The following is a 25699-nucleotide window of genomic DNA, read 5'->3' as shown; positions in this document are numbered from 1 at the left end:
CTGTGCCTAAGTACAGTCTCATAGAGCATTCCTGTTGGCTTAAATTGTTAATAACGTTAGTTCATACATAGTGCATAGATAGCAATGAAACCCTCGCTTCATTGCTGTGTGTGTGTGTGTGTGTGTGTGTGTGTGTGTGTGTGTGTGTGTGTGTGTGTGTGTGTGTGTGTGTGTGTGTGTGTGTGTGTTTGACATTAGCTTAAAAAGAAAGTTACACAATGAAACCTAGAATACTAACAATAATACAGCAACTTATTCATAGCACAGCAAAAAGATATCAATAATTATGACCAAAATAAAAGACTGTGCCCAATTGCACAAAACCACTTAAGCTAAATTTGCCCTTAAATTTTCATCTTAAGATGCCTAAGGAAAAAGTGAGTGGCATAAAATCACCATAAGGATTTCTTCGGGATGCTGTCAGGGAAAATCCTTTGATCTCTTTTCCCTCATGCGTCGCTTCGTGGTCCTTAATAACCATTCTCCTCAGGAACATTTAATGGACCCATACCGGCGTCTGAGAAGTAATAGTTTGTGGAACAAAAGACAATGGCTGAATTTATGGTTATGGAGGAGGAGGAGGAGGAGGAGGAGGAGGAGGAGGAGGAGGAGGAGGAGGAGGAAACCAAGATGCATACAGGGACAGGACAGGGAAAACCCTGTGAACATTAGGAGCGATGTCTAACTTGTTGAGAAGCTTAGATTTGATGTAGCCAAACGTAAACATAACTCTGATTTATTAATTTTAAGTATATGTTTTTATTGAAACTCACCTGTTTTTGTCTGTTTTTTGCCCTTGGCTTGTGTGTATTTGTTATGTCAGCGTTAAATTTGCATTGGATTATGAGCATACACCTTCCATGTCCTTCAAGGAGAACAACGTTTTCCACTTCTGTCCGGTTTGGCTTTCATTTTCTTTTGTATTCTCTTTATGGTCCATTTTGGAGGAGCTAGCTAACACTGACAATAATAGTAGTAATAATGTTGCTGTTGAGTAATGCTGAACGATGACGATGTGAGTGAACCATGGTAACTGAAGTGCATATGAGCTGTATTATGACAGTAACTACCGTGAAAGCTGCAGTCTAAACAATTAGGCTAGTAGACAACTTAAGAGGCTTTATGCAATGCTCCTAAATGAACCGCTTAGCCTAGACAAATATTTTGCATAAGGGACGAACTTAAGTGTCAGACTTAGTTTATGCAGCCGGGCTCAGGGCTGTGTCTGTTCTTCTGTTTATTATCTGCAAGTTGATTTATGTTATATACATCTTCATATCAGTTTATTGCATGTTTGGCTATATTTCTTTGGTCAATTGTTTATGAGTGTATTTGTAATGTAACTGATATCGACAGTAACAAGGATATTTGGTGTATGAATTAAGATGACCTGTTCTAAGCTGAGCTGAGCTGAAATTCCTCCTTTTTATGCAGAGAACTGTAAGATTTGCAGGAACAGTCTTAAGAAAGCTCAAAGGATGCTTTTGGATGCCTTCTAGGATCTGAGCACATCTTTGTCCAGTGTTTCTGCTCAGCCAATCATCCTCTGTGGCCGGTGTTTAAATACCAATCCCTCATCACAGCTCCCCGGTTACTTACAGGAGGGTGAAAAGGGGGTGCTTGAGGCAGCTCTTGGCCAGACAGGACTCTCTCATGCTTCTTAAGTGGGAGACTCATTTAGTTTTGATTACAGCCCGGCGCAGCTTTGTGAACACATGATGGCTTCCTTTAGTGCAGCTGCCAGCTGCTATTTCTTTGGGGACCTCAATCAGGGTGACGTAGATCAAGCAAAAGACTCACAAATCTGCTACATGGAATAAAAGCTGGATTTGCACTTTTATTTTCCTGCCTCATTGAAACCTGGAAGCTATTGAGGTCCTTGGCCGAGGAAAAGCTGCAGCCCCTCGCTTGATCCATTGGGAGAGTAAAATGCCACAGTGATTGATGTGATGGTGAAAGCCTCGTTTTTCTCCTCCCGCCTGAGCAGAGTGAGATCTGACAGAACTTTTGGTAAAGTTTATTCATGAACACATTGTAAAATGAGTGGTTAAGACCCTCATTGAATGGAGGGAAGGTGATGGATTAATGGACAGGAGTTTGAATCTTTCTGTTACATTCTTGATGTGCCTCCATTATGAGCGCACTGAGCACCATCTGGTATTGTGACTTTTTGATACTAATGTGTTAAACATGCTGGTTCATGAGAGTGAATTTCCATTTAAAGTAAACTGCTGCCCACATGCTGTTTGACCATAATGACAGAGTTGTTGAAGTCCCTCCCCCTGCTTTTGTCTCCGAGTTGAATCCACGATTAAGAACTCTGCTCAAGTTTTCCAATAATGCGAACAGGGGAGTTAATACCCTTTTCCTCACCCTTCATCTTTTTCAAGCAGCAGCCTGAAGCCCCCTTTGATCACAGCATTTCAATACCATAGAAAAACTTAAGCAAAGCAGGTTTATTTTTTTGCCTGCTGAACAACATACTTCCTCTCAAAAGCCAAAGCTGTTTATTTGGTTGAAATTATAAACACAGTGGAGCACTCTCTTTGTTATTATGTTTATCCCATTCCAGAAATCAAATGTTTTCCTAGAACCAAATAATTTAGCCTCTCACTCTCAGGCCAAGAATGTGTACAATTTGAGTGTTAGGATTTGTTTAGTGCGAAGTGGATGAGCTCCACACCGTCTCCATTAAAGCATATGTTTACCTGAAAATTTTCACGAGTCCAAGGAGGCATTTTACAGAAACGCAAACACAAAAAGAGACAGACAAGGAAATAAACGGTAATAGATATGCTGCTGGAACTCACCATGGAACGTATGCACAGACAGAAGGACAGTGTCTCCACTAGGTCCCACCTGCCCGACCCAATCATGAGCATACACGAGCTGTCAATTCTCAGTGTATTTACAGCATCAAATAGCTAATTGACCATCAGTAAAATGAGCATTTGAACATGAACGTTACAATGACAGAAACTTTATCCGGCATGCATATTGATTTTTTTCATTTGCTGCGCGTCCCATCTGCTGACATTGAGTGGGGTTTATGAGTTGTACAGCAATCAGCCACCAGGGGGCGATTAAGGCGTTTTGGCTTTTTTGCGGAGTAGTCATGTTGTCCATCTTCATATACAGTCAATGGTGCTAATCCAGTCTATTAAGCTACATATAGCCAACATTTAATCACATGGAAAGGAAGTGATTGGACAGCAGCAGGTGCTTTTCCTTTCATTTCAAACCCTTCCCACTAGTTTGTGTGGTGACCGTGTCGTCTTCCTCTGGTGCCTTTTCAGGACAGTACGGGCATGAAGCTGTGGAAAAAGAGGTGGTTCGTTCTGTCTGACCTGTGCCTCTTCTACTACAGAGGTGAGTCCTGTCCTCTCTGCTACCAACATCTTTCATTACTGTTTTTGATTAGTAGTTCAAAAATACTGATGTGACCTTCAGAGCCACAGGCTGTGCTTTTGGCAATTGTCACTGTATCTGTATCCAAGTCCTTGTGGTAAGCAGCCAGTCAGGACCAACTGAGCAGACATATTAATTGAAATGGCTCTCCTGTCGTCTGATTTGCTGTTTGAGACATAATTTTTTCCCCAAGCAAAGCCAGGGCTTTAACCAAGGCTTGCACACAGCCATAATACTGGAAGAGAAAGCATAGCAGTAAATTGGATTTCACACTAATGTTAAGTCATAAACAAGTTTCCAGAGACGATGCCGTTTATATACGGTGGCCTCAGACTAGTGCTAATCTTGGATTCAGTCGCAGTAAACAAAATTATCTCGCTGATAGTAAAAGATCCTCGTCCACGTCAGGGGGTCACTTTGATCATGCTTATGTCTATTTTGACTGAATTTTCAGTCTATGTTTTATTTAAATAGCCCGTAGCACCTCAACCATCACCAGTGATAATCTGACCCGTGTTTTCCATTCATTAAAATCCGTTTCTCTATAAACCTTTCTCGTTGCTACTATTGCACAGCAGCAAAACATTTGCAAGTGTTTGATGTGATCTTTTTAATAAGATGCTATTGACCGGGCATTTCAGCCTCTCTCGCACGGCACTAATGTTCACATCAAATATTGACACAGCTGTGTCCGGAGAGCGTTTGGGAGCTTTCCTATTTAACAAAAATGAAATGAATACTGTGAATCAATGAGGCCGTGAGGTAAATGTCTGCTGTCAGGCAGCAACAGCAGAGAAAATGGGAAGTCTTTCCTGGCATGAGTCCATACATCCCAATGCCTGCTGATCACTCGATGCGGACACAGTCATCATTTCTGCTGATCAGGGTGACATCTAGTCTGTGTTATTTCTGGTGTCTGCCAGTCCTGTTGCCTGCTTTCCGCCCACTGACTGACAAAAGCTATAGACAGCAGCAGACCCAAAGGCTTTATCCAGACGGACATGTTGAGAATCCATCCATCAGCAGAGAGTGGGAAGAGAGGTCATGAACTTTGCTGCCCCTCAACTGCACACAACTGCTATCTGCTGTACTTATCAGACTATTATTGTGCGCTCAGGGTCTCCCACAGTGTTAGCTTATGTTTGGAGATTGTTCTGCTGAATCTTCTGTGCCTGGCAGAGACACAGAGACTTGCTGGTGAATAGATCAGTCCTTCAGACTTCAATATTGGAGCCAGGGGCCTCATTATAGAAACTTCTTAGGTCTGAAATCCTATCTTATCTCAGTTTAGGGTGACATTTAGGATTTTTGGTATTACAAAAAACATCTTTCCTAACTGCATTTGGGAAGAAATACTATCTTATCTTATAACACTGGCTCAAGAAAGATAAAAAATTGGGACACTGTGCAAAAATAAAAACATACCACCAAGAGTGGCCAAGCCAGGGTCCGGACCTGAACCCAGTAGAGCACCTCTGGATGATCTGAAAATGGCTGTGCACCGACGTTCCCCATAGGACCGGTTTGAGCTTGAACAGTTCTGCCAATAAGAATTGGAGAAACTGTCAAAAGAAAGGTGTGCCAAGCTTGTAGGATAATTTCCAAGAAGGCCTGAGGCTGTCACTGCTGCCAAAGGTGCTTCAACCAAGTACTAAATGAAGGGGGTGAATACTTATATTTCAGTCTTTTATTTTTGAGAAATTAACAAAATATCCAAAACCTGTTTTTGTTTTGTCATTGTGCATGAACACACACCAAGCAACGAGAGCAAAAGCACATATGGGACTGAAGCAGTGGCGTCCTTCATACAGTTTGTTTTCCTGCACTGTTTTAGCTAAACAGTTCAGATTGCTTATATCAAATTAGGAGGTTAAGCAATTCTCTGCTTAAAACTCAAGACTCAATCTAATCCCCCCTGTGGAGAGTGCTCCGTCGTCAATGTGGAGCCCTGTCTGCAAACTTAATGAGGATTAGAGCAGCCTAGCTGCATAGGACACTGAATCAATGCTTATCTATTTGCTGCTGATTGGACTCTGCTCATCTGGCCAACACACTCCTCCTTTAGTTTTTATCTCGCAGGCCACTTTGTTTGTCCCGAGCCTTTTTCATGTTTACAAATTAGTGTTCCACATAAGAGTTTTGTGTAGTATCCTGGACAACAAGTTGACTGACAAAAATACCTCGTAATGCTTTGAGTTGACTTGGTTTTTCCCCGCAGATGAAAAAGAGGAGGGGATACTTGGCAGCATCCTCCTACCAAGCTTTCATATATCCATGCTGTCTGTGGATGATCACATCAACAGAAAATATGCCTTCAAGGTCAGTGCATGTTTTCATTCCTGTCAAACTTTGTTAGATTGCACAATCTATGGTTGAGTACATTTGGAGCATAGAAAAGTAAATCACCAGTATTATTTGAAGCTCTAATGAAATTATAGGAGCTGAATGTCCAGAGCCATGATCACTGGTATAATTGTAAGTTAGAAAATTGTTTTTTGCTGTGGTGGTTTTATATTCCGAGTGTTTTCTTAAGCATATAAATCAACTTCTAGATTTACTTTACTTTGAACATGTTTTGTCTTTACTGTAGGAACAATTTTCAGTTGTTTGACAGTGAAGTAATGCAAGTCATTTTTTTAACTTGATCTACACACTGCTAATGCTAAGAAAGCAAAGAAAGCTCTTGCCAACAGTCTTTGCTGGAGTACTGCAGCATTGCTGCAGCATTGCAGTACTCTTACTTGTCTTGGAAACCCCAAGTTTCATGGCAAAAGGCATATTTTATGGGACCTCAGTGGTGTGTACAGTATTTGACTGTGGGTCCTTCATAAACCCAAAGAGACAACAAAGTTGACCTGCCAAGTACAGCCAAACACAGACGCCCGGGAGTCTGCTCAAGGTCTCTCCAACCACACGGCCCACTCCTTTTCCAACTTAGACTCAGGCTGTAAGAGACAGAGTGGAAGTAAAGAAAGAAACACAAGAGCGGGGCCGACCTCTTCAGTTTACAGTGATTCACTCAGGAATGGGACAACTTTTTACTGCATAGTTTCATTTTAAACCTTTCCTGTCCCTTGATGTTATGGCCAAAATGACCATGCCATTAAAAGGTCCTTATTTCCTAAGATTATTCTGAAGCAAGTGGAGTAATGACAGGGCTTTTTCTGTTTTCAGACATTGGTAAACAGGATACTGAGGTTGTTCGCTAAACATTCTGTTTTTCTCTTTCTATGTCTGGCTGTAACAATAAATTGGTTTGTTCGCTGCAAGCAAACTGAGCAACTGCAGAACAATGTGTCTGCCATACAATGCATTGCATGGTGAGTTCTACAATATTGTGGCATTTCACAAGTCCATCACATAGCATTTTGCACCATTAGCTGCTAAGAAGTATGACGCTCTACATTCTTCTAATTCAGTGATGAACCTACATAAAAGCAAGCAACTTCTATTCACTGGTCATCAGAGTTAAATTGTTGAAGACCCCAGCTGACTTTGTGCCTTTCTCTCCTCTCTTTCAGGTAACTTTCTCTGTGTGTCACTGTTCCTGCCCCTGATCCTGTCCATTGTCACAACAGGCCACACATCCCAACATGCGGACATACTATTTTTGCACTGACACAGCCAAAGAGATGGAGTCATGGATGAAAGTAATGACAGATGCTGCACTTGTGCATGCAGAGCCAGTCAAAAGGTTTGTAAGAGCATCACTTAAGTAGTCATTTTTGGAGAGAGCCTGTATTTTATTTGAAGTTGGGAGATTGCAGTGGAGAAAAAGACATTTGAAAAAGGCATTTGAGGACACTTCTCCAAACAAGTGCGATTGACTTTTTCATCCCTTGGTTAATTTCTCCATCCTGATCCTGATTTTTCCTTTTTAACATGTACTATAAGCAAGTGCTCTGAAATCCCTCTGTTAAGCCTGTTAAGTTCTTAAGCAACAGTTCAACACCCGCTTTTGACATTTATGGTCTGTGGGTTTGTTGAAGAAGCTGCGACTGTCTTTTAAGGTTATGTAACTATTTTTACTGTCAAAGTTTATTACAGAGTAACATACACTAGAATGCCATGTGCATGTGGGTATGTACACACTTTAAGTGCATAGTGCAGGTTGTTCAGGGGATGTTGTGCCCAGCTGTGCTGGCTGATCAGGATCACTGACTCATCAGGATAGGGTTTTTTTCCTTTTTTTTAAAACTGTGTTAAATGTCTGTCATTTGGCAGCCTGCCTGCCTGCCTAATGCCCTCCTTTTACATGGGCGAGCAGAGGCGTAATGGTAAAGTGCTTTGTAATTACACAGAGCAGTAGTGCCTGAAATCAACTGGATAGCACTGTTAAATCGGACAGTGTGATGCTGTGAAAAGGCTGTATAGGCTAACAGCGTTGTAATATCTGTCTTAAAGAAACGTAATCCTAATTTCAAAGTATCTAGTGTCTCTGGACGGTATTACATTTTATAACATCTTTTCATATTTTAAACTGGTGGTTATTAAAAAAAGAGCAAGATTCAGTAGTCTTCTCTTCAAAGCAGTCTGAGTAAATGCTCACAGACTTCTCATAAGGCTGAATGTGTGCTCTGCTGGGCTGGTGGAGCCACAGAAGGCTGGAGAAGACATTACGTGACTAGTGCTGCTATTTAAAAGGATACAAGTGGAAACTCTGAAGGAATGCCTCTCCTACTGCCCTCTTACTGCTAAACCAGTGAACCATGCTGCTAAGGGGAATTTGCCAGACTTTGAAGCTGTGACCTTGACTCTGTCTAAGGCCAAGGAGTAGTGGTGTCTATTACCTCAGGAGACCTCCCTGAGGACCAGAGAGTTGTAGATACGTCTTGAAGAGAGGGGGGCAAAAGGGAGCCGCAAATGGATTAGCAGAGTGTGAGCAGCACCTTTGTGATATGCCCCAGCAGAGGCAGCCTTTTATTGGAGATATCTGATTTCCTTTCACACGCCTTGCCTCCTCTGGCAGCTGGAATAAACATTGTGCACCTCCACACATTTTCTTTGCACTTTCTTTTTGTTTCAGAGCTGCCCCCATTAGCAGAGTTCACAAAGGTAGTACATTAGGTCTACAGTATATTTTCTCCATACGTTCTGACTACAATGTCTGAAACACTTTTTAGCGGTGAACTATGGCACAGATGAGTGTCCCAGCTGCCAATTTAATCTAATGTAGTTATCATCTTTCTGTTATTTTTCTGAGGCCTCTTCTTTGTCTTTAGCAGGTTGGACAAGCTAAAAGTGGAGCAGTGTGGACCGCAAGAGATCAATCATGTGGCCAACCACAAGCCGCCACTCACACAGCCCGAAATTCAGAACAATGAACGCAACCGTGAGGTGGACCGTGAGCGCACTGCACCAGTCCCGTCCACCACAACAGAAGAAGAGAGAAAGCAGCGAGATGCTGAGCGCTACGGCTTCCAGAAGGATGGGGCGGAGCGCGAGCGTCCACTCACCAAGATCAACAGTATTAAACTGCAGCCAGCCCAGGCAGCGGCTGTCAAGGCTAACATCACTTCGCCGCAGACTCCAACAGAAATGGACGGCTCACACCGCAGTCCCCAGGTCAATGGATCTGGTCAGCAGGGTCCAGCTGAAGGGACTGGAGCCCCTCCTCAGCGAAGTCCCACCCATGAGCCAGACCGCACCTTGAGCAGGACGAGCTCTATGCAGCAACTGGAGCAGTGGGTCCGCACTCAAAGAGGACGCAACCAGGACGATGACACCAGGAGGTTGGTTTGTTTATATGACCTATTGCAGGCTTGAAACGACCTTAATGTTGCAATGATTTCATCGTGTGATTTCAAAATATGTGCTGCAAGAGGAGAAAATGTGTCAGCACACGTTGTTGTACGATGCACAAGACTCCAGTCTTCTGCTCAGCAAGAAGAGGAACTTGGCTAAACTTAGTATTATCTAGAAATGCTGACTCACCTGCATCTCGAGACAGGAGGAATTCTCTTGGAGCATCTCAGTGCCCACACAAAGTACATATGCAGACTTGTCCAAAGCTTCTTCTTCACGTTTCTTTCTAAAGCTGTGCTGTTTAAAGCCAGAAAATTTGCACGCTCCTCACCATGATTTAAACACTGTGATATTACACTGTGGAGTGAAGCAGTCAGTAGAGCTGGGGATAAACAATAGCTGAGCAGAGCTTTTAGCCCAAGTTAGTGCTTGCCACTGACCCTGCTGTGAGAGTCTCATTTTTAATTGGTTGGGATTAAACTTGCTCCCTCACTGTGTCGGTCGGTCGGTCTGCCTGCCCGTCCGTCTGTCTCTCCATATGTTTATCTGTCTGTCATTTTCTCGTCACCTGGCTTGTGCTCATGTTTGACACAGCCTTGCCTCATTGCCTCCACTCACTCCTTGAATAAGTTTATTTTAAAAGTGGACGTAAACATCTGTTTTGAGCCGTGCATGGAAAAGATGTTGAACCACAGCGAGGCCTTGGTTCTTATTTCTGTGGTGGTCTGCTGTGATAAACGTGTACGCCCTCTCTGTTCTCTCTGCATTCATCTCTGTCAGCAGTCTCTGTTTGTCATTACATGCATCTCCTCCAGAATGATGTTTAGTTTCCATGTAGTCACAAGTCTTTTTTTGATGCCACTGGCTTTTTACAGACCAGTGAGCGTTCTAGCCACGATCTGTCAGGGATTCTCAATAGGAAGCTCTCTCGCTTGCGAGCTGCTCTGACTTTCAGCCCACAGTGGGGAGCTTTTCAAAGCTCAAAGCAAAGAAAGATCTAATTCGTCTTGGGAAGGGTCTTCAGAGTGATGGGTCTGGATTGAACTGATATAGGCGAGACTAGAGATGTTTGGCAGCCATTAAGTTTTAAAAAGACAAATCAAAAACTTTCTCTGATTTTCTATTTCATAGCATGGTGTTGCTTTGATGAGTGAGTTAGCTAGCGTTATAATTGGGTGTTTTGTTTGGTGTTGTTCAAAGTAGAAAAGGCAGAGAAATTGAAAGTCTAATTGACAATAAACACCTTCATTTCTTCTTCGAATCTGCCTGGTAGAGCCAGTCATTCATGAAACAAAAGCATGTTTTAGGGAAAATAAAAAATAATTGAATTAGATAAAATAGTTTTGTGGGCCGATGGTGAAATCCTCATATCCTCAATACATATAGATATTAAATCTTTGCTCAAACAAAGAAATTCCAACAAATTCATATCAACTTTGGTTTTTCTTTGTCCCCAGCATCACGTCATACCAGACGCTGCCCAGAAACATGCCAAGCCATCGGGTACCGTACATGCCTCATTATGGCGATGGCTACTGCAGCATGCCCAGGAATAGCATGGCGCAGCGGGACAGCATCTGCAGCATGTCGCCGTCCTTGTACGACCAGGCCCTGGGTCCCTCAGCAGCAGACAAGCGCCGCTCTATGCGCGATGACACCATGTGGCAGTTATTTGAGTGGCAGCAAAGGCAGGCCTACTCCCGGCAGCCGGGGCTCTACAGCAACATGGCCAGTCCCAAAACCATGATCAACCTGTCAGAGCATGCGGCACCAAGCCACTCCATCCCCCCCTCGCCCTCCCACGGCTCCCTGTCCATGTATGGTGGCTACTCCCCGATGCGATCCTACAACATGAACAGTGCTCGTCCAGAGACGTCCTCTCCCATCTACAGAAGAGATCTGAGCCTCGACAGACGGCACAGGCCACAACTCAATAAGGTCAGTTACGCTCTTTTAATTACGTCGTCTTGTTGCTACCTCTTCTTCTGCAAACGTGTAATGGTTTCCTATTGGAGAGTTGGTGCCACCTGCTGCTTATTTCATTGAACCAATTCCTAATGATCACATACCGGTAGTGGATGGAAACAGGCATTCATTCTCAGTTTCTTTCGCCAAATTCAGCTAAAAATTTCCGATGAATTTGGATGGAAACCCGGCTACTTAAAAGAAACATCAACATCTCTTTCCACCATCAGTGTCAGGACCGGCTGTCTGCTACTTTGCTACTTAAGAAAAGGTCTTTCTAAAGACTGTTGACAGCTTGTACTTTGGATTGTCTGGAATAACAGAGAACACTAGAAAGCTATTAGAGTGAGTTGCTTTCGATATTTTGAGCAGCACAGACAAAATTCCATTCATTTTTATTGCATTTGTGGAGACAGAAATCTGAGACGGATATTTCAAAACTTTGACAGAAAAACAAAAGATATCAGAATGGCTAAATACCGCTTAGAGTATGTGCAAAATGTTTCTTTATTTGAGTGAATGATTACTTATTGCATTGTGTAAAATGTTTTTATTTTTAATTCACCGTGTCCTGCAGTACGCCTACCCACCTGATAGGAGGTCCATGCCTGCAGGAATCCCGGTCCAGACTATCACTGCCCAGTCTCTGCAAGGCAAAACAGTAAGTCCTCATCCATCCCTTCTGGGTCCATCACCATCTCCTAACTGAATTTCTGTAATACACCACCCAGTAATTTCAAGCTTGGACTCTGCACACTTACTCATTTGGGTTTAATTGGAATTCTTTGAGCGACAGGGCTATTTTCATAACACCACCTACCCTCCTTTTCTCCCTCTCCCTCTTTCTGTCCTTCATTCCCTTCCAGGAAGACATTGTGACAGAATTTTTAGAGACAGATTTAGGCAGAACTCAGATGTATGTTCCAAGTGGTAGGATTTAGGGTATGTTCACTTCAGGAGCTCCTTTGACTCGCTTCACATCAGTGGAGACTTAAAAACCCTGTCACTCACAACTCTCTAAGCCAGATCAGGAATTTATGTCGAAGCCGCACACAGTGCTATGTCCTCATGGAGCTGGTAAAGTGTGAACTGGATTCTGTAATGAATGCTAAACTGTTCTTCTGTCTTGAGTGGACGTGTGAACTTTGCATGCTGCTGACAGTGATAGCACTTTGGATAATCTCATGGTCCTGAGCTGCATGAAAACTCAATACCTAGATAGAGCAACTGTTCACCTATTGGAGCCTGATACCTCTAAATCTCCTTTCCTGGTGTGTTCTCTCCTTCCTCTCCCACTCCCCCTGCGGTGTGTCCCTCTTTCATTGTGGCTGTATTTCCCTCCCTTCCTCCCTCCCTTGCAGCCTGAGGAACTGACTCTGCTGCTGATAAAGCTGCGGCGGCAGCAGGCAGAGCTAAACAGTATCCGGGAGCACACTGTAGCACAGCTTATGCAACTAAACATGGATGGCGACAACCCAAAGGTCAGGCCCCCAGAGATGCCCCTGCAGGCGTGTGTGTTAGCATTTGCTGTGTATGCCATCTTTACCAACTTCCATTATCCATCTGGATCCAGAGGAATTTTCTTTTTTTTGGGGTCCTCACACACACGCTGATTTAAGGAGAAAGGACGCAACAGTAGGCATTTTCTCCATAGAGGACTGTGCTTTGGTCTGAAGTTCATCATATCAAGAGATCAGCTGACTTGCTTTCAGCTATTCCCAAAAAAAAAAAATCTTATTTTACAATCAGCATCTGACTTTATGTAGTTCATCAGATCATTGCATGTGATCCATTTCAGTCGGGCAAGCAGTTGTTTGAGTCATTTTACTTCCCTAAAGAGTCCAGACAGATGTTGGCCAGAAATGAAACTTTAAGCCATTGGTGAGCTTAATGAGTGACCAGTTAAGGAGGTTAAGGCCACTGGCATACGTAAATGTTAATTCAGGATTTTTGCAATTTAAGTCTCCTCTAAGACGTCAGACTACAGATTTGACTGTTGCTGATGTAGGCCAACCAGGCCTGAGGTGCTGAATGGTTGAGTATGAGGGATTGAAGCTTAAAATCACACTTGCCCTGTTTTTTTTAGCCACTACTCTACAATTTATTTCAAGTATTCCTGCGTCAGTATAACCAAAGATTGTTGCTTTATCTTATGCAGATCAATGAGTTAATATCAAGATACTCTCAGCCAGTTTAATTGATGCAGTTTAAGTGTTTTTTAAATCTCAGCTCACTGCTTTCTTTGTGTTTTGCCTGCATGGTCTTTTGGTCATTATGGATCTCCTTCATGTCCCATAGCACACTCATTCTGTCACCTTATGTACAGTAGAACTTCTGCTACCTGATCTTTTCTCTTCATGTTGACTGGTGCTACGACCCCAATTCTAAAAAACGTTGGCACGTTGTGTTGTGGGTTACCTTTAGGTATATTTCATATACTTGTTTGTGAGAGAGAGAGGGGGAGAGCTTCAGAGAAAAAATGTGCCGTCCTTTTCTTTTGTCTCACTCTCCTGTTGCCTTTTCTGTCCTCTCCTTTTTGCTGCTGATGTTAGAACGACATTCTCTCCCATCACCTCCAAAGGAACCTCATGTATTTGGACAATCAGGTGGGGTAATGCATGAATGCATGGCCCTGTCTCCTCCTGTCATCACCTGAACTTATTTAATGCTTAATCAGTACTGTTCACTGAAAAATCATTTGATTTCCTCTTTGATGCTGAGCTAACTCATCATTAATTCATTTAATGTTAATTTTTATTGGTGCAACTGCATAGCATGGACCAGTGCAACATACCATAGCATTTATAGCCTAAGCTAGTTTAGTTAAACACTCATCTCTAGATGGGCCTATTCATTCGTTCATTAGTCTGAATATGTACTCAAAACTCACTGCCAGCTATGCTAACTGAATATCTGGATATCACTCTATTCTGTAGAGTTGGGAGATGCAGGAAAACTTAATGCCTTACATACACAGCGCATATAGAGGCGTGTATCATGGCTTTCATCTTGTGTATTACTGCTGTGCCTTTAGACTGAGTAATTACAAAAGTACAACATACAGCGCACAGAGATAAATAACACATTTCTACTAATAATGCAGGGAAGAAAATTTCTTACTGAAATGAGCCTCGAGGTTTGTGTAACCGCTGACAAATGTGTAATTTTGCTCTTCACACTGAATCTAAGTTGATGAGGCTTAGCATTCACCATCCTCTGTACCTACACTACACACGGAGCAACAATAGTGCCTTCTATATTTGCATAATCATAATACATCAAAAGTTTAACGGAAGCTTTCCACCGCTAATAAGTAAGCATCTTAGAGCTTTGCACTACAAGTCTTCCTGATCCTGCTTTTGAGTGTCTCTTATTGCCTCCCGTTGCTGTACCCATCCCTGTCTACTCTGGATGTTTGTGTTTGAGTCTGCTTTATGAGAAAGAGCAAGCGAGGTGTTAACTATGTTGTCGGTGTTGTCTCTGAAGTGAAGCAATGCTGTAAACTGACACTTGCTATATCGCTCCTCTCCACACTGGACTAGATGAAGGAAAATGACCCTTTAATCGTCATGACTCACACTTTGATTGAGAACTCTGCCCCAAGGCCTCAACTTTACCAGCAAGTAAGGCCAGCCAAAGGCTTTGCTCCGCCTCATCCTCACCAGTCGCTGTTGTTATTTTGGTCTGTTGTGCAATGCTCCTCCTCCGGTGTCCAAGTCCTCATGGCATCTTGAGACTGGTCTCCCTGTATCGTTTGTATCGCCAGCACCTCCTCATCCATTGCTTTTGACTGTTTTCCTCTTATTATGAGAAGTCATGCCAATACAGTCATGACTTGTGAAAGAGTAGTTTGATGTGTATGCTTCACTGTTCAGTTAAACCCCTTCCTCGCCCTCAGGTTTGTGTGGCCAGGTGTTTAGACAGCACTCTAGCTGTGGGACTGTCCTAAATCAAAAGCTAAAGCAGTGGTTGCACCCAGATCATTCAGGTAGCAAAGCCTCTAGTCTTTACTCATCTTGCTTTGTCTTCTAGCACCCTAAACAGTGAATGTTAGGGTGTGATTTTCATCACCCTTTGCGGAATGTGTTCCCTCTCGTTAGCCAAGCCACCTGGACCTGGCAGGGGAACGTTAATTAGTGTGACTTAGTTCTGTGTTGCCAGACATGTCACTTCTCACTGCGGTGTTTTACCAAGTACTGCATCTTTCTGTGAAAAGAGGAGTTTTGTGCATTGTTTTAAAGAAAATGTGCATATATTTTCACTTTTAGCAGGATACATGAATATTCTACTGCCATAAAATATAACGCCAAAGCAATACCTTGGCAAATTAACTGTAATTGTTCACAGTTAATTCACCCAGTGCTGCTTATTAATTGTTAGGTGATGTTAGGATGTAGTGGTTTAAGTCTGAGTACTCTTGAGCTATGCAGTAGACCCTATATGGCCAGGGAGGCACATTGATGATGAAGATGAAGACTGAGGTCTTCAAGGTAAAGTCTCTCTTTTTTTTTTTTACCTGTCTGCATAGCTTCTCCTTCACCCCTTCTTGTCATTCTGCTGGTGGAAAGGATAAAGAGGGCCGCCTTGTGTGTGACGATGGCTATGACATCACTTTGCCACTTTTGTGACTTCCTCTCGAGGTGTAAAAGTGCCGCCACAGACTGCCCCCACCCACCCTCACCCCCTCTGCCCTCTCATTGGCGTACCAGCCCAGCAACAGCTGCATTCCCACCTGTTCAGCTCCCAGAAGTCTGTCTCCCTCCTCCTTCCCATGTCACTCGTAATCCACACCACACGACACCACAGTGAAGCTCCCTGAGCTGTGGGGGAGTCTGCATGATCTGTGTGGAATGCCATGTGGTTCTCAGGTCCCACCTGCTTTAACTGTACTGTGTGGTTCCACTGAGGAAAAAGGTGTGAAGAAAAGTGTGTGTGAAAGAGTGCAGGTGTGAGTGTGGAACGTGTGCAGTGGAGTCTAAAAGTATTTGGACAGTGAGTCGTTTTTTGTTGTTTTGGCTGTGGGCCAGCACACTGGACTTGAAATTAAATCATGTCCATAAAGTTGAAGTATTGACTCTTAGCTTTACGACTTGCAGGGTACAGGTTAATGAACCTAAATTGTACGGCCAAAGCAAACAGTAGTTTTTAGGGCCAAACAGATATGTGATATGATCGTGTGTTTCACCTGCTGAAGACCAAACTTGAAGCAAAAAGACTCAAAACGAACAAGAAGGGAAGATGGATGCAGGTCAGGCCTGGCAGGGCGTCACAAGGGAAGGTACCAAGTGTCTGCTGATGTCTGTAGGTTGACCAATAAGTCACTGACTACAGAGGGCTTGAAACAATATGTTAAGCATGAATACTGAATTCAGGTATATGCTAATTTTTTAATTAACCGGGGTTAAGGATGTAAATTAAAGCTGAAAGTTGTCACTTTGACCTTATCGCCATCGTGCCATTTTAAATCCAATGTGAGTACAAACACAAAACAACACAGAATTATTTCACTGTCCTAGTATTTATGGACTGCATGTATTTTATTTTATTTTATTTTATCTATCTATCTATCTATCTATCTATCTATCTATCTATCTATCTATCTATCTATCTATCTATCTATCTATCTATCTATCTATCTATCTGAGTGAGAGGAGTGGGTGAATGATGAAGCGTTATCTGATGAATGGATTTTCTGGGAACATGGGATCCAATGCAGTTGAAATAATTTCCCCATTTTGAGCACTGTGTTTTTTCTCTTTAAAATAAGTAGATGAGCGGTAGTAATACAAATGGAAATAAGGATGACTGTTTCTTTTCTTGGTTTTGTAGGACATAAATGCAGGTGTTATGATGATAAACACAGATGTCGTAATAGTATAGACTAGTGTAGAAGTAACTGCAGTACAGTCTGTTGTTGTGAACTGCTCTTGTGTATTGAAGTAACTACACATCTGTTTATAATTGTTCAGAGTATTGTACATTAAGTCCTAAGAAGATCTGTGGTTATGCTGTTATTCTGGGAATATCTGTAAGTAATATTGCACTTAGACTTAACACACACTCAGTTAACCACAGTCACCAGACAGGCAGAGTCCTCGGACCGATTAGCTGCTGAGCTTGTGCTGCAGAAAACACAGTTGGTGGGACACAGCTTATGCGCTGACTCTAGAGTTTAGTAAGCAAGATTGTTTCACATGCCTTCCCCTTGCATTTCCAATAAAACCACTGCGCTGTGCTGATGGAGACAAACGACGGTGGGTGATGAAACGTGAGGCACCAGAATCTGTGTTTAGACTGGCTGCTCTCCCACTGTTGGTTTGCTAACTTACAGTAGGTTGACTGATTCAGTGAAATATGAGTTTCCACGCAAGGATAAATCCTGGCTCAGTGAGAGAGCCTTGACATGACACTGCATTAGATCTCCAGATTCTAATGTGTATGTGCATATTCGGTGTCTCCGTCTAATGCTCTGTCTTTCTTCACAGCTGAGTCCAGAAGACTACAGGGATCGAGTCTATTCATGTATGCCAGAAGAGGTGGACATTGATGTAAGTTCACTGCTGCTGTCCCGCATGACATGAAGCTCCATTCAGCTAAACGTAATTGGTCTCAACTCTTTATTGTTTTCTCTTCAGACCAAACTTAGCAGGTTGTGTGAGCAGGATAAAGTGGTGGGGACACAGGAGGACAAACTTCAGCAGCTGTACAGAGAGAAGGTGACTAAACAGTGCACATCTGTCATCATTACTTTCTTACACAAAACACAAAAAGTTTAAAATGTTCAAAGGGGTGGAAAAAATAAACTAAAAAGAGTACACAGTTTATATTGTATGTTTAATTTCTAGGAGTAGCTTCAGTTAAGTATATGTGCACAAAGCTGACAGAGAGAAAACATAAACTGAAAATTCTCTTCTAATGCTTAACTACAGTCCAGCAACTGTCATCAGCTTAGTCATACTAAGCTTGCATGTCATATTTAGCAGATGTGACTTGTCAACTGTCAGCAGACTGGAGCATTGTATTGGTTGCTGAGCAGTGTAAACAAGGCATGCAGAGTCAGTGTTTAAGGTAAAGGTGCACTGCAACAACAGTAATATGCTGTGTTTGACCAACATATCTAATGCAAACAAAGTCAGACACATTTCTTACATACGCTTTTATTTGTTTTATAAAATGAATAAGTGAAATGTGAAATGTAGCATAATTTGGAGTTCATCTGGATCTCCCTCCATGCCTGTAACAAACAAACAAACAAAATATAAAATTCATATTAACTTCTAAGATTATTGGCTGATAAGTTGATTTGGCAATTAGCATCCTGATTATTGATTAATGAGTGAAGTCATTGCTCAAGTAAGGATACCAAACTATAGTTGGTTCAAGGTCCTCCAATTTGAGCTTTTGCCTGTTTGATATGCTTTATGTTGTTGGAGATTGAATATTATTATTATTATTATTATTGAATAAGCAATGTAAAAATTATACTTTGAGCTCCAAGAAGGGCTCATGGCCATGTGTCATTATTTTAACGCAGTTTTACCAGTAAAGAACGAAGTTACGTGCAGCCATATTTTTATTTAATGCCTTTGCAAGAAGTATGGGTGCTTAAAACAGGGTCATGTGCCAGAAGAGTTGGAGAGGCTTGAGTAATCCATCATGACTTTGCTCCAGTGAACTGATCTGAAAGGTTACGGTGACAAATTACATACTCGTGCTTTATGTGTATTGGATATGTCGTGTGTTCCTTCAGCACACCCTGGAGACAGCACTGCTGTCAGCCAGCCAGGAGATAGAGATGGGCTCTGATAACCCTGCCGCCATGCAGAGTGTCATGCAGCAGAGAGACTTACTGCAGAGCGGCCTGCTCAGCACCTGCAGAGAGCTCTCCAGAGTCACCACTGTGAGTCATGCAGCACATTCACACACACTCACGCTGTGGGCACTGACGCTCTCTTTCTTCAAGATTAATATGAGAGTTTTTGCCTGCTTTCTTTTTTTAACATTGTCATTGACAAAGCGCACCTCTCTCAAACCAGGAGCTGGAGCGCTCGTGGAGGGAGTACGACAAGATGGAAGGGGATGTGACTCTGGCTAAGAACAACCTGCTGGAGCAGCTTGAAGCGCTGGGAAGTCCTCAGGTGGGATAGTTCTTGAGAATCAAGCTGAACTGCTTTACTCTTCCACCGCTTCTGCTGTCTAACACTGCCATGGTATAATAGTCAAACTTTGGTTGGCGTATCTGTGCTGCAGAGCTTCAAAGAATGCTGAAATTGTGACAGATTACCTTCAACATCTACTCATCCTTTTTGTAGACACTTTTTTTTTGACTTTGGGGAAAAAGTAAAGAAGATTTCTTTGCTCCAGTGCCCTTAGCTGCAGCGTGGAGCAAAGTAACTGAGAGATCAAAGCAACATAGTGAGTGATTGATGACTGTGGTGATGATAGAGCAAGTCTTAATTAAGTCTGCCTTTTATCTTGTCCTTCATCGCGGGAGAGGTGTAGAGACGGTGAGAACAGTCATTCCTGCTTGAGCCTGAGTCAGAGGCGATGCTAATTCAGAGTAGAGGAGTCAGAGGGCCCACAGGGAGCCTGGACATCCTCTTCTTAAGTGCAGAGGAGATAATTACACCTCTGTTTCTCTTGCTCTCCTGTTCTTCCCTCTGTCCAAAGAGCCAAGTAAAGTGTTAATTTGCAGATAATGTTGTGTGATTTGTGAACACGTGTGCGCTTTCTGTGCACACCCAGACGGAGCCTCCCAGCCAGCAGCACGTCCGCATCCAGAAAGAACTTTGGAGGATTCAGGATGTGATGGAGGCCCTCGCTAAACATAAAGCGCAGAGAAACGCTGCTGATGGTGTCAACTCCTTTGGGCCCATGGGCTTCAACAAGCACAGAAATGAGGTGAGGCACCCACTGAACAGTGCACATGGTCATACTGTTCTGCAGCGCCGAAGCAATTAGTTGAACTTATCATTTAATTAGAAAATGAAATGACAATAATTTTAGTAATCATTAAATTGTGCCAAAATGCCAAAATTTGCTCACTCCAGCTTCTCAAATGTTTGAATCTTTGGGTTTTGGACTTTTTGTTGGACATCCTCAAGGGAATTTTTCACTATTTTCTATTATTATTATTATTATCTATTACAGAGACTAAAGAATTAACCCATTAATTGGTAGAAATAATCAGCCATGAAAATGATCTGCAGCTGCAGCCCGTCAGATCTCCTGCAGATGTGTAGATGATGACGAGTTTAAGCTGCGGGCTCAAACTGCCAGCCCTGCTCATGGACAGTATGAGTGGTGGTATCTGACTGGATGTGTCAGTCACCCTGTAACAGCATGTGGAGCCTTCTCTCTGGCTATCAGCTGGTTTGGTCGTCCTGTGGGTCAGTGCTACTCCGCACCAGATGGTTGCCCTGAGCGTGCGTGGTGGCGCCATGTGTCACCTTGCTTCCTGTCCTGTCATGCCCTGTATAATCCCCAGGAGGAGGACTCCGTACCCCCACGGCCACCCCTACCCCAGTCCTACGTGCCCAACCCCCCCACCGTGCCCCCTCTGCCCTCTAATGCCGGTGCGCGCCCTTCATCCCTCCACAGGCCGGAGGACAGGAAGGCCCATCACAGGAACGGCACGCACAGCGTAAGCTTATTGACCCGTTGACCTCGTGGTTGACCCCGCCCCCAGCTGTGTCGTCACACGTCATTGCTTGCTGTGATGGTTTTCACTTTCATTTTGACAGACATCCCCCGTCTTTTGGATTGTTTTTGGTTGGATCATGTCCTTTTATTTACTTGATGTCATTCTTCCGTCATCATTTTTTTTCAGTTAGTAGGAAGAGGCCTCGCTCGCATATTTTTTTGTTTCCTCTTTTGAATTGAATTGCCATGTCTTCCTTTTCTGTGTCTCTGCGTGCTGAAAAGTGTTCTATTGTTCAGTTTTGTTGTGTTCTGTCCTTGGTTATAAACTAAACTGTCTGCCTGCTGCCTACTTTTTCATTTGACTGGAAAACTGTGTTGAACTCAAACAACATGGAGAGTTTTTCTTCAGACTGTACACATTTAGATTGGCCTCTCTGTAAAGGCATCATTTGGTGGAAAAGGACTCTTTGTTTGTCAGTGTCTTTGAAGTCATCATGTAGGAGAAAATGTCTCCTTTTTCAAATGGTTTTTGTCTCAGTTTGGAACCAAACCCTCCGTAATTGTAAATCGCTGCTGTTCTGTAAGTGTGTTGAACTTGTTGTTCTCTTTGACAGGGTCCAGACTACAGGCTGTATAAGAGTGAACCAGAGCTCACCACAGTGACCGAAGTGGATGAGAGCAATGGAGAGGACAGATCTGAACACCCATCTGAACATTCTGGAAACAAAGGTAGTCACACAAAGTAATATGATGCCACATCCTGGTAACTGTGCACTTCTTGACAATGCTAAAAATCCAGTCGTCTGATGAAGTTATACTCTGACACAGAGAATAAACACAAGGTCAGGCTTCTCTCCAAAGGTTAGCCCAGTGTCATGAAGTAAAGTAATACTGCTCAGGGTTTTATACTAGGTTGACTTGTGTACCAATGCTGAAATATTCCTATTCACTCAGCTATATTTAGATTTTATGCCACTGCATGTTCTCTGTGAAAAGGTGGTTTAGAACCTCTTAAGGAGTGCATTGGCCTACATTTGTTGAAATAGCTTGCACAGCATAGCCCAGGTGTTGAGTGATTTCACTGTAGCTCCACACTTGTTCTTGTTCCACACTGCCACACAATCAACAGTAGCAACCTGCTGCTGCTGCCGCTGCCGCCTTCAAACACACACAAACGTATTTCAGTTCATATAGCGTTCATTTCCTAAAATAAATCGCGCTCCTCAGTGAATACAGAACTAGGTGCTCTGTCATTGAAGCAGGTGGCTTACTGACCTTTTGTCTTCTTTACCTGTCAGGGACGTCCTACCCAGTTGGCATTGTCCCACCCAGGACCAAATCTCCAGTGCCTGAGTCTTCCTCCATAGCTTCATATGTTACCTTAAGGAAGACCAAGAAGCCTGACCCTAGGACGGTGAGTCCCTGGACATTACTCCGTACTGCACTGAAGATAATGTGATGTCTAATAGTTAATGTAAATTGTCCTTAGCATATTTTAACCTTTTGGACCATAGGCTGCTGCTACATATCACCGTCAGTTGTTGGAAACTTACTTTAAAGTGTAACGGCTAAACTGTCTAGCACTTATTTTCCTGTGTTGCAAACCAGACACCATTGTTTCTAAGCAATAGAAAAACAATGATAATAATAATGATTAACAAAAGCTTTTTGCTCTTGTGTTCCTCTCTTGTCATCTTGTCATTACAAGCCTCCTGTGGGCAGCGGTGAACTGGCCACCACTTAATTTTCTCGAATTGCTTTTACTCCCGTCTTAATTGCTTGTTTTGGTTATTAAGCTGTTGTGTGAAAGCTAACATGTGGCACAAGAGGCCAGGGTGTGACTCACGCTGTTAAAACCAGGCGGTCATAAAATAGATGCCAAGCTTGGTTTATACAGTTTCCAGCCTCAAACAGTATCAACTTAAATATACTAACCATGTCATTAGTGCACCACACTGAAGGGTGTGTCCTGCTTTTAGTGTGTCTGTATGGGCCTGAAAAAAAGATGGACATATAGTATAAATGAAGCTGAAATGTCAGCTGTACGTACACACATACTGTAGAGTTCCCTGTAGGCTATATAGCCTGTGGTTGTAAACGAGTGTGTCGCAGGCCTGTAGAGTTCAGCTTAGACCGTTGGATACCAGCCTCTTGAACAATCTGGACAGTGGAGGCTGCGTCCTCGGGCTCTGGACTGAATCCAGATCAGCCAGCCCCTCCAGCATGGCCTGAACCTGAAAGTGAAAAAATTCTCCTCAGTTCACTTCACATCATCAGCCTCTCTTGCTCAAGCATTAACAGGCCCTCAGCCTCTCTGAGTGCACCCATGTGTGCCAGCAGGAGCGTGTGTGTGCACAGCAGCCCGTCAGGTTGTTTCCTCATGTGTTTGGACTTGTGCATTAAGGAGCCATTTCACTGTCATTGTTGTGGTTATTATGACTTCACGGTTTAAAGAGGTTTCTCCAGTGCATGTAGTATTTCCAGAGAAGATGTGATTGTTCCACTTGGTCACGTTTAGACTGTTTTCAACAGTACCTAGTATTCACTGCAAACGCTGCATCATGTGATCTGGTGGCATTGGTGGTGTGGTGACATTTGTTTTCTAGCATTGAAAATCTGAGCGTGCTTCTACATTATTATTAACTTCTATTTATTGTCTATGCTTCTGTGTCCCTGTGGTGTTCGTGCACGTCTGTGGTTGTCGTCTCTGGCTAACAGGAGCGTCCACGCAGCGCGGTGGAGCAGCAGCTGTGTGCTGCGGAGAGCAGCCGGCCCAGGATGAGCGTGGAGGAGCAGCTGGAGAGGATCCGCCGCCACCAGCAGGGTGCCCTCAGGGAGAAAAAGAAAGGCCTCAGCATCCGGGGAGGCAGCCAAGAGAACACGCCCTCTCGCAGTCACTCATTTACTAAAGAAAACCATTTTCGCAGCATGCAGGTATTGCGACTGCTGCAGACACTAAGGCAGCACTTAGGCAGAAATCAAATGCTGGAAGCATTTTTAAGCTTGTTTTTTCTGTGCCTTTTCTAGTCCCAAATGAGGCGCAGAGATGAGGTGATCAGCAGCGACATTCAGGAGCTGGAGGCCTCACTCAGGCAGCAGGAGGTGGTGAGGGAGCAGGAGACGCCCGCTGAGGAGATTGCCCGTCTCAAAGAAGCCTCGCAGGCTGACCACTTAAATGTGGACCGAGAGGTAAGTCTCATCAGCTGGCTGTCGCAGTCATCAGGCTGAGAGGGCTGATGTTAATCACGGCCAAATTATTTTCCAAGTGTTCACTAACAGCACATCAAGTATTGTCCATTAAATTCTTAATGCCACAGCAGATTTTTTATTTATTTTTTTTAAATTAAGTGGAATAATAAAACAAACTGACATAAGTAGACGGTATTAGTGCAATTAAAAGCCAAGAAATATTTTGAAATAAATATGAAACTTGATGTTGAGCTCGTCCTGTAACTAAATGTCGTGTAACCTTGAACGCTCGGTGTAACAACCTTTGTTACCTAAAGCAAAATTATCGGGGAGATGATGGCAATGTGAGTCATATTTGATGGGTAAATTTCAAGAAGGAAATTATCCTTTTTTGGTAGCTAGGGGATGAACCATGACTGCGGACCAAAGTGCGTTTGACATCATATTACACCTACAACACAATTCTGAAACTGATTTGTTTGCTCATATTTTCAATCAATGTACTAAAAGTTGAAACTGAGCGTGACACTGTGACCCCTCACAGTGAAATCTTTTCATAGGTTGCCTGTAAGGCTGGCACTTTAAAGGTGCTTCTTATTGTCTTTAGAAGAGTTCACAGCCTTTCTCTGGATTACATCAATGAACTCCTTCCAGTTTTATGTTCCCAGCTGTCTCACATTAAGCGTTTGTCGCTCTAGGACAAAGCCTCCGGTGATGCTCCATTTAGTTCTAACACACACACCCAAAATGTGGAACAGCCTGCCTGTACTGGAGATGATGACAACAAGCATTTTTTATTTATTTAGAAATGTCATTTTCTGATTTGTATTTGCATATTCTTATTGCTTGCACCTTTATCTTATGTCTGTTTTTCTTTTATTTGTTCAGCACATAGTATTCAGCTCGTTCTTGTGAAGAGTGCTGTGTTAAGTGTTTCTTTGTGTTGTGTTTCCTCAGCTGTCTGTGCCTGACAAAGTGCTGATACCTGAGCGTTATGTGGAGTCAGACCCTGAGGAGGCTCTAAGCCCTGAGCAGGAGGCTGATAAACAAAGGAAAGTTGATCGCATCAAAGCCCTCATAGCCAAAAACAGGTAAGCACACATCATGATCTGTCTGTACGTTTTATTAGCAAGGACAGGGCTGCTCAGACCCTTGGTGCTCGGTAAGGATCCTTTGGTGAAAGGGCGATCTGTGCAGGTGAGCGCTGATATTCCCTGCAGATGTCATGCATGAAATTCTTTGTAGAAACAAGGGGCAAGTCTGGGCTCATGGCAGGACATCAGCTTATTTGCCTCAGAGGGGCCCACGCTGCCTGTCTGCTCTCCCCATGCAGATCAGTGCCTCAGATCTGCAGAAACATCCCTGCTCTTATCTTGTAGCCACTGTGGCATTTTATTCTAAATGTCAGCTCTCTTGAATTGATTTTAAAAGAGATGGCTTGTCTTTCCCGGGGTAATGATGTCTACTCTGAAACTGCGTTTACAATTAAAGCTGTATACTGTATATTACATTTCGTATGTGCGTGTGTGTGCTCCCAGCATGCAGAATGTGCTGCCTAGTATGGCTCTAGGCCCAGAGGAGGAGACTGAAGAGGAGGTTACCGTGCAGGAGAAAGAGAAGATGATTAATATCTCCTACGAGCTGGCAGCAGAGGCCTCCAAACGCAGCAAGCTGGTAGCAGGTACATCTCTAGAGAGCACAGGGAGGAGGCGGGGTTGATCAAAAGAATCTATGTTATAGAACAAAAGCC

General features: G+C 43.2%; 1 protein-coding gene across 20 annotated transcripts in view; it reads left to right on the top strand.

Annotated features, from left to right (window-relative positions):
* The window catches only part of LOC139337128 (pleckstrin homology domain-containing family A member 5-like), an 82477-nt gene that overhangs the window by 54587 nt on the left and 2191 nt on the right, over positions 1-25699 (top strand). For 4 of the 20 annotated variants that reach the window (XM_070971545.1, XM_070971543.1, XM_070971556.1 and 1 more), the window contains 21 exons: positions 3297-3369; positions 5627-5727; positions 6987-7102; positions 8631-9140; positions 10611-11091; positions 11696-11779; positions 12480-12599; positions 13671-13724; positions 14661-14741; positions 17604-17666; positions 17754-17834; positions 18869-19018; positions 19155-19256; positions 19864-20019; positions 20606-20761; positions 21375-21489; positions 22059-22174; positions 23479-23694; positions 23788-23949; positions 24907-25040; positions 25488-25630. In XM_070971545.1, coding sequence (XP_070827646.1) covers positions 3297-3369; positions 5627-5727; positions 6987-7102; positions 8631-9140; positions 10611-11091; positions 11696-11779; positions 12480-12599; positions 13671-13724; positions 14661-14741; positions 17604-17666; positions 17754-17834; positions 18869-19018; positions 19155-19256; positions 19864-20019; positions 20606-20761; positions 21375-21489; positions 22059-22174; positions 23479-23694; positions 23788-23949; positions 24907-25040; positions 25488-25630 — 3214 coding nt within the window. Of the gene's footprint in view, positions 1-3296; positions 3370-5626; positions 5728-6540; positions 6729-6929; positions 7103-8630; positions 9141-10610; positions 11092-11695; positions 11780-12479; positions 12600-13670; positions 13725-14660; positions 14742-17603; positions 17667-17753; positions 17835-18868; positions 19019-19154; positions 19257-19863; positions 20020-20605; positions 20762-21374; positions 21490-22058; positions 22175-23478; positions 23695-23787; positions 23950-24906; positions 25041-25487; positions 25631-25699 lie in introns of those variants that run through there. The other 16 variants (XM_070971544.1, XM_070971558.1, XM_070971549.1 and 13 more) reach the window with 13 other exon arrangements.

Source organism: Chaetodon trifascialis, chromosome 10 (assembly GCF_039877785.1).
Source record: "Chaetodon trifascialis isolate fChaTrf1 chromosome 10, fChaTrf1.hap1, whole genome shotgun sequence".
Classification (NCBI taxonomy): Eukaryota; Metazoa; Chordata; class Actinopteri; order Chaetodontiformes; family Chaetodontidae; genus Chaetodon; species Chaetodon trifascialis.
Note: the sequence above shows the minus strand (reverse complement) of the source record. Positions and strands in the feature narration are given on the sequence as shown.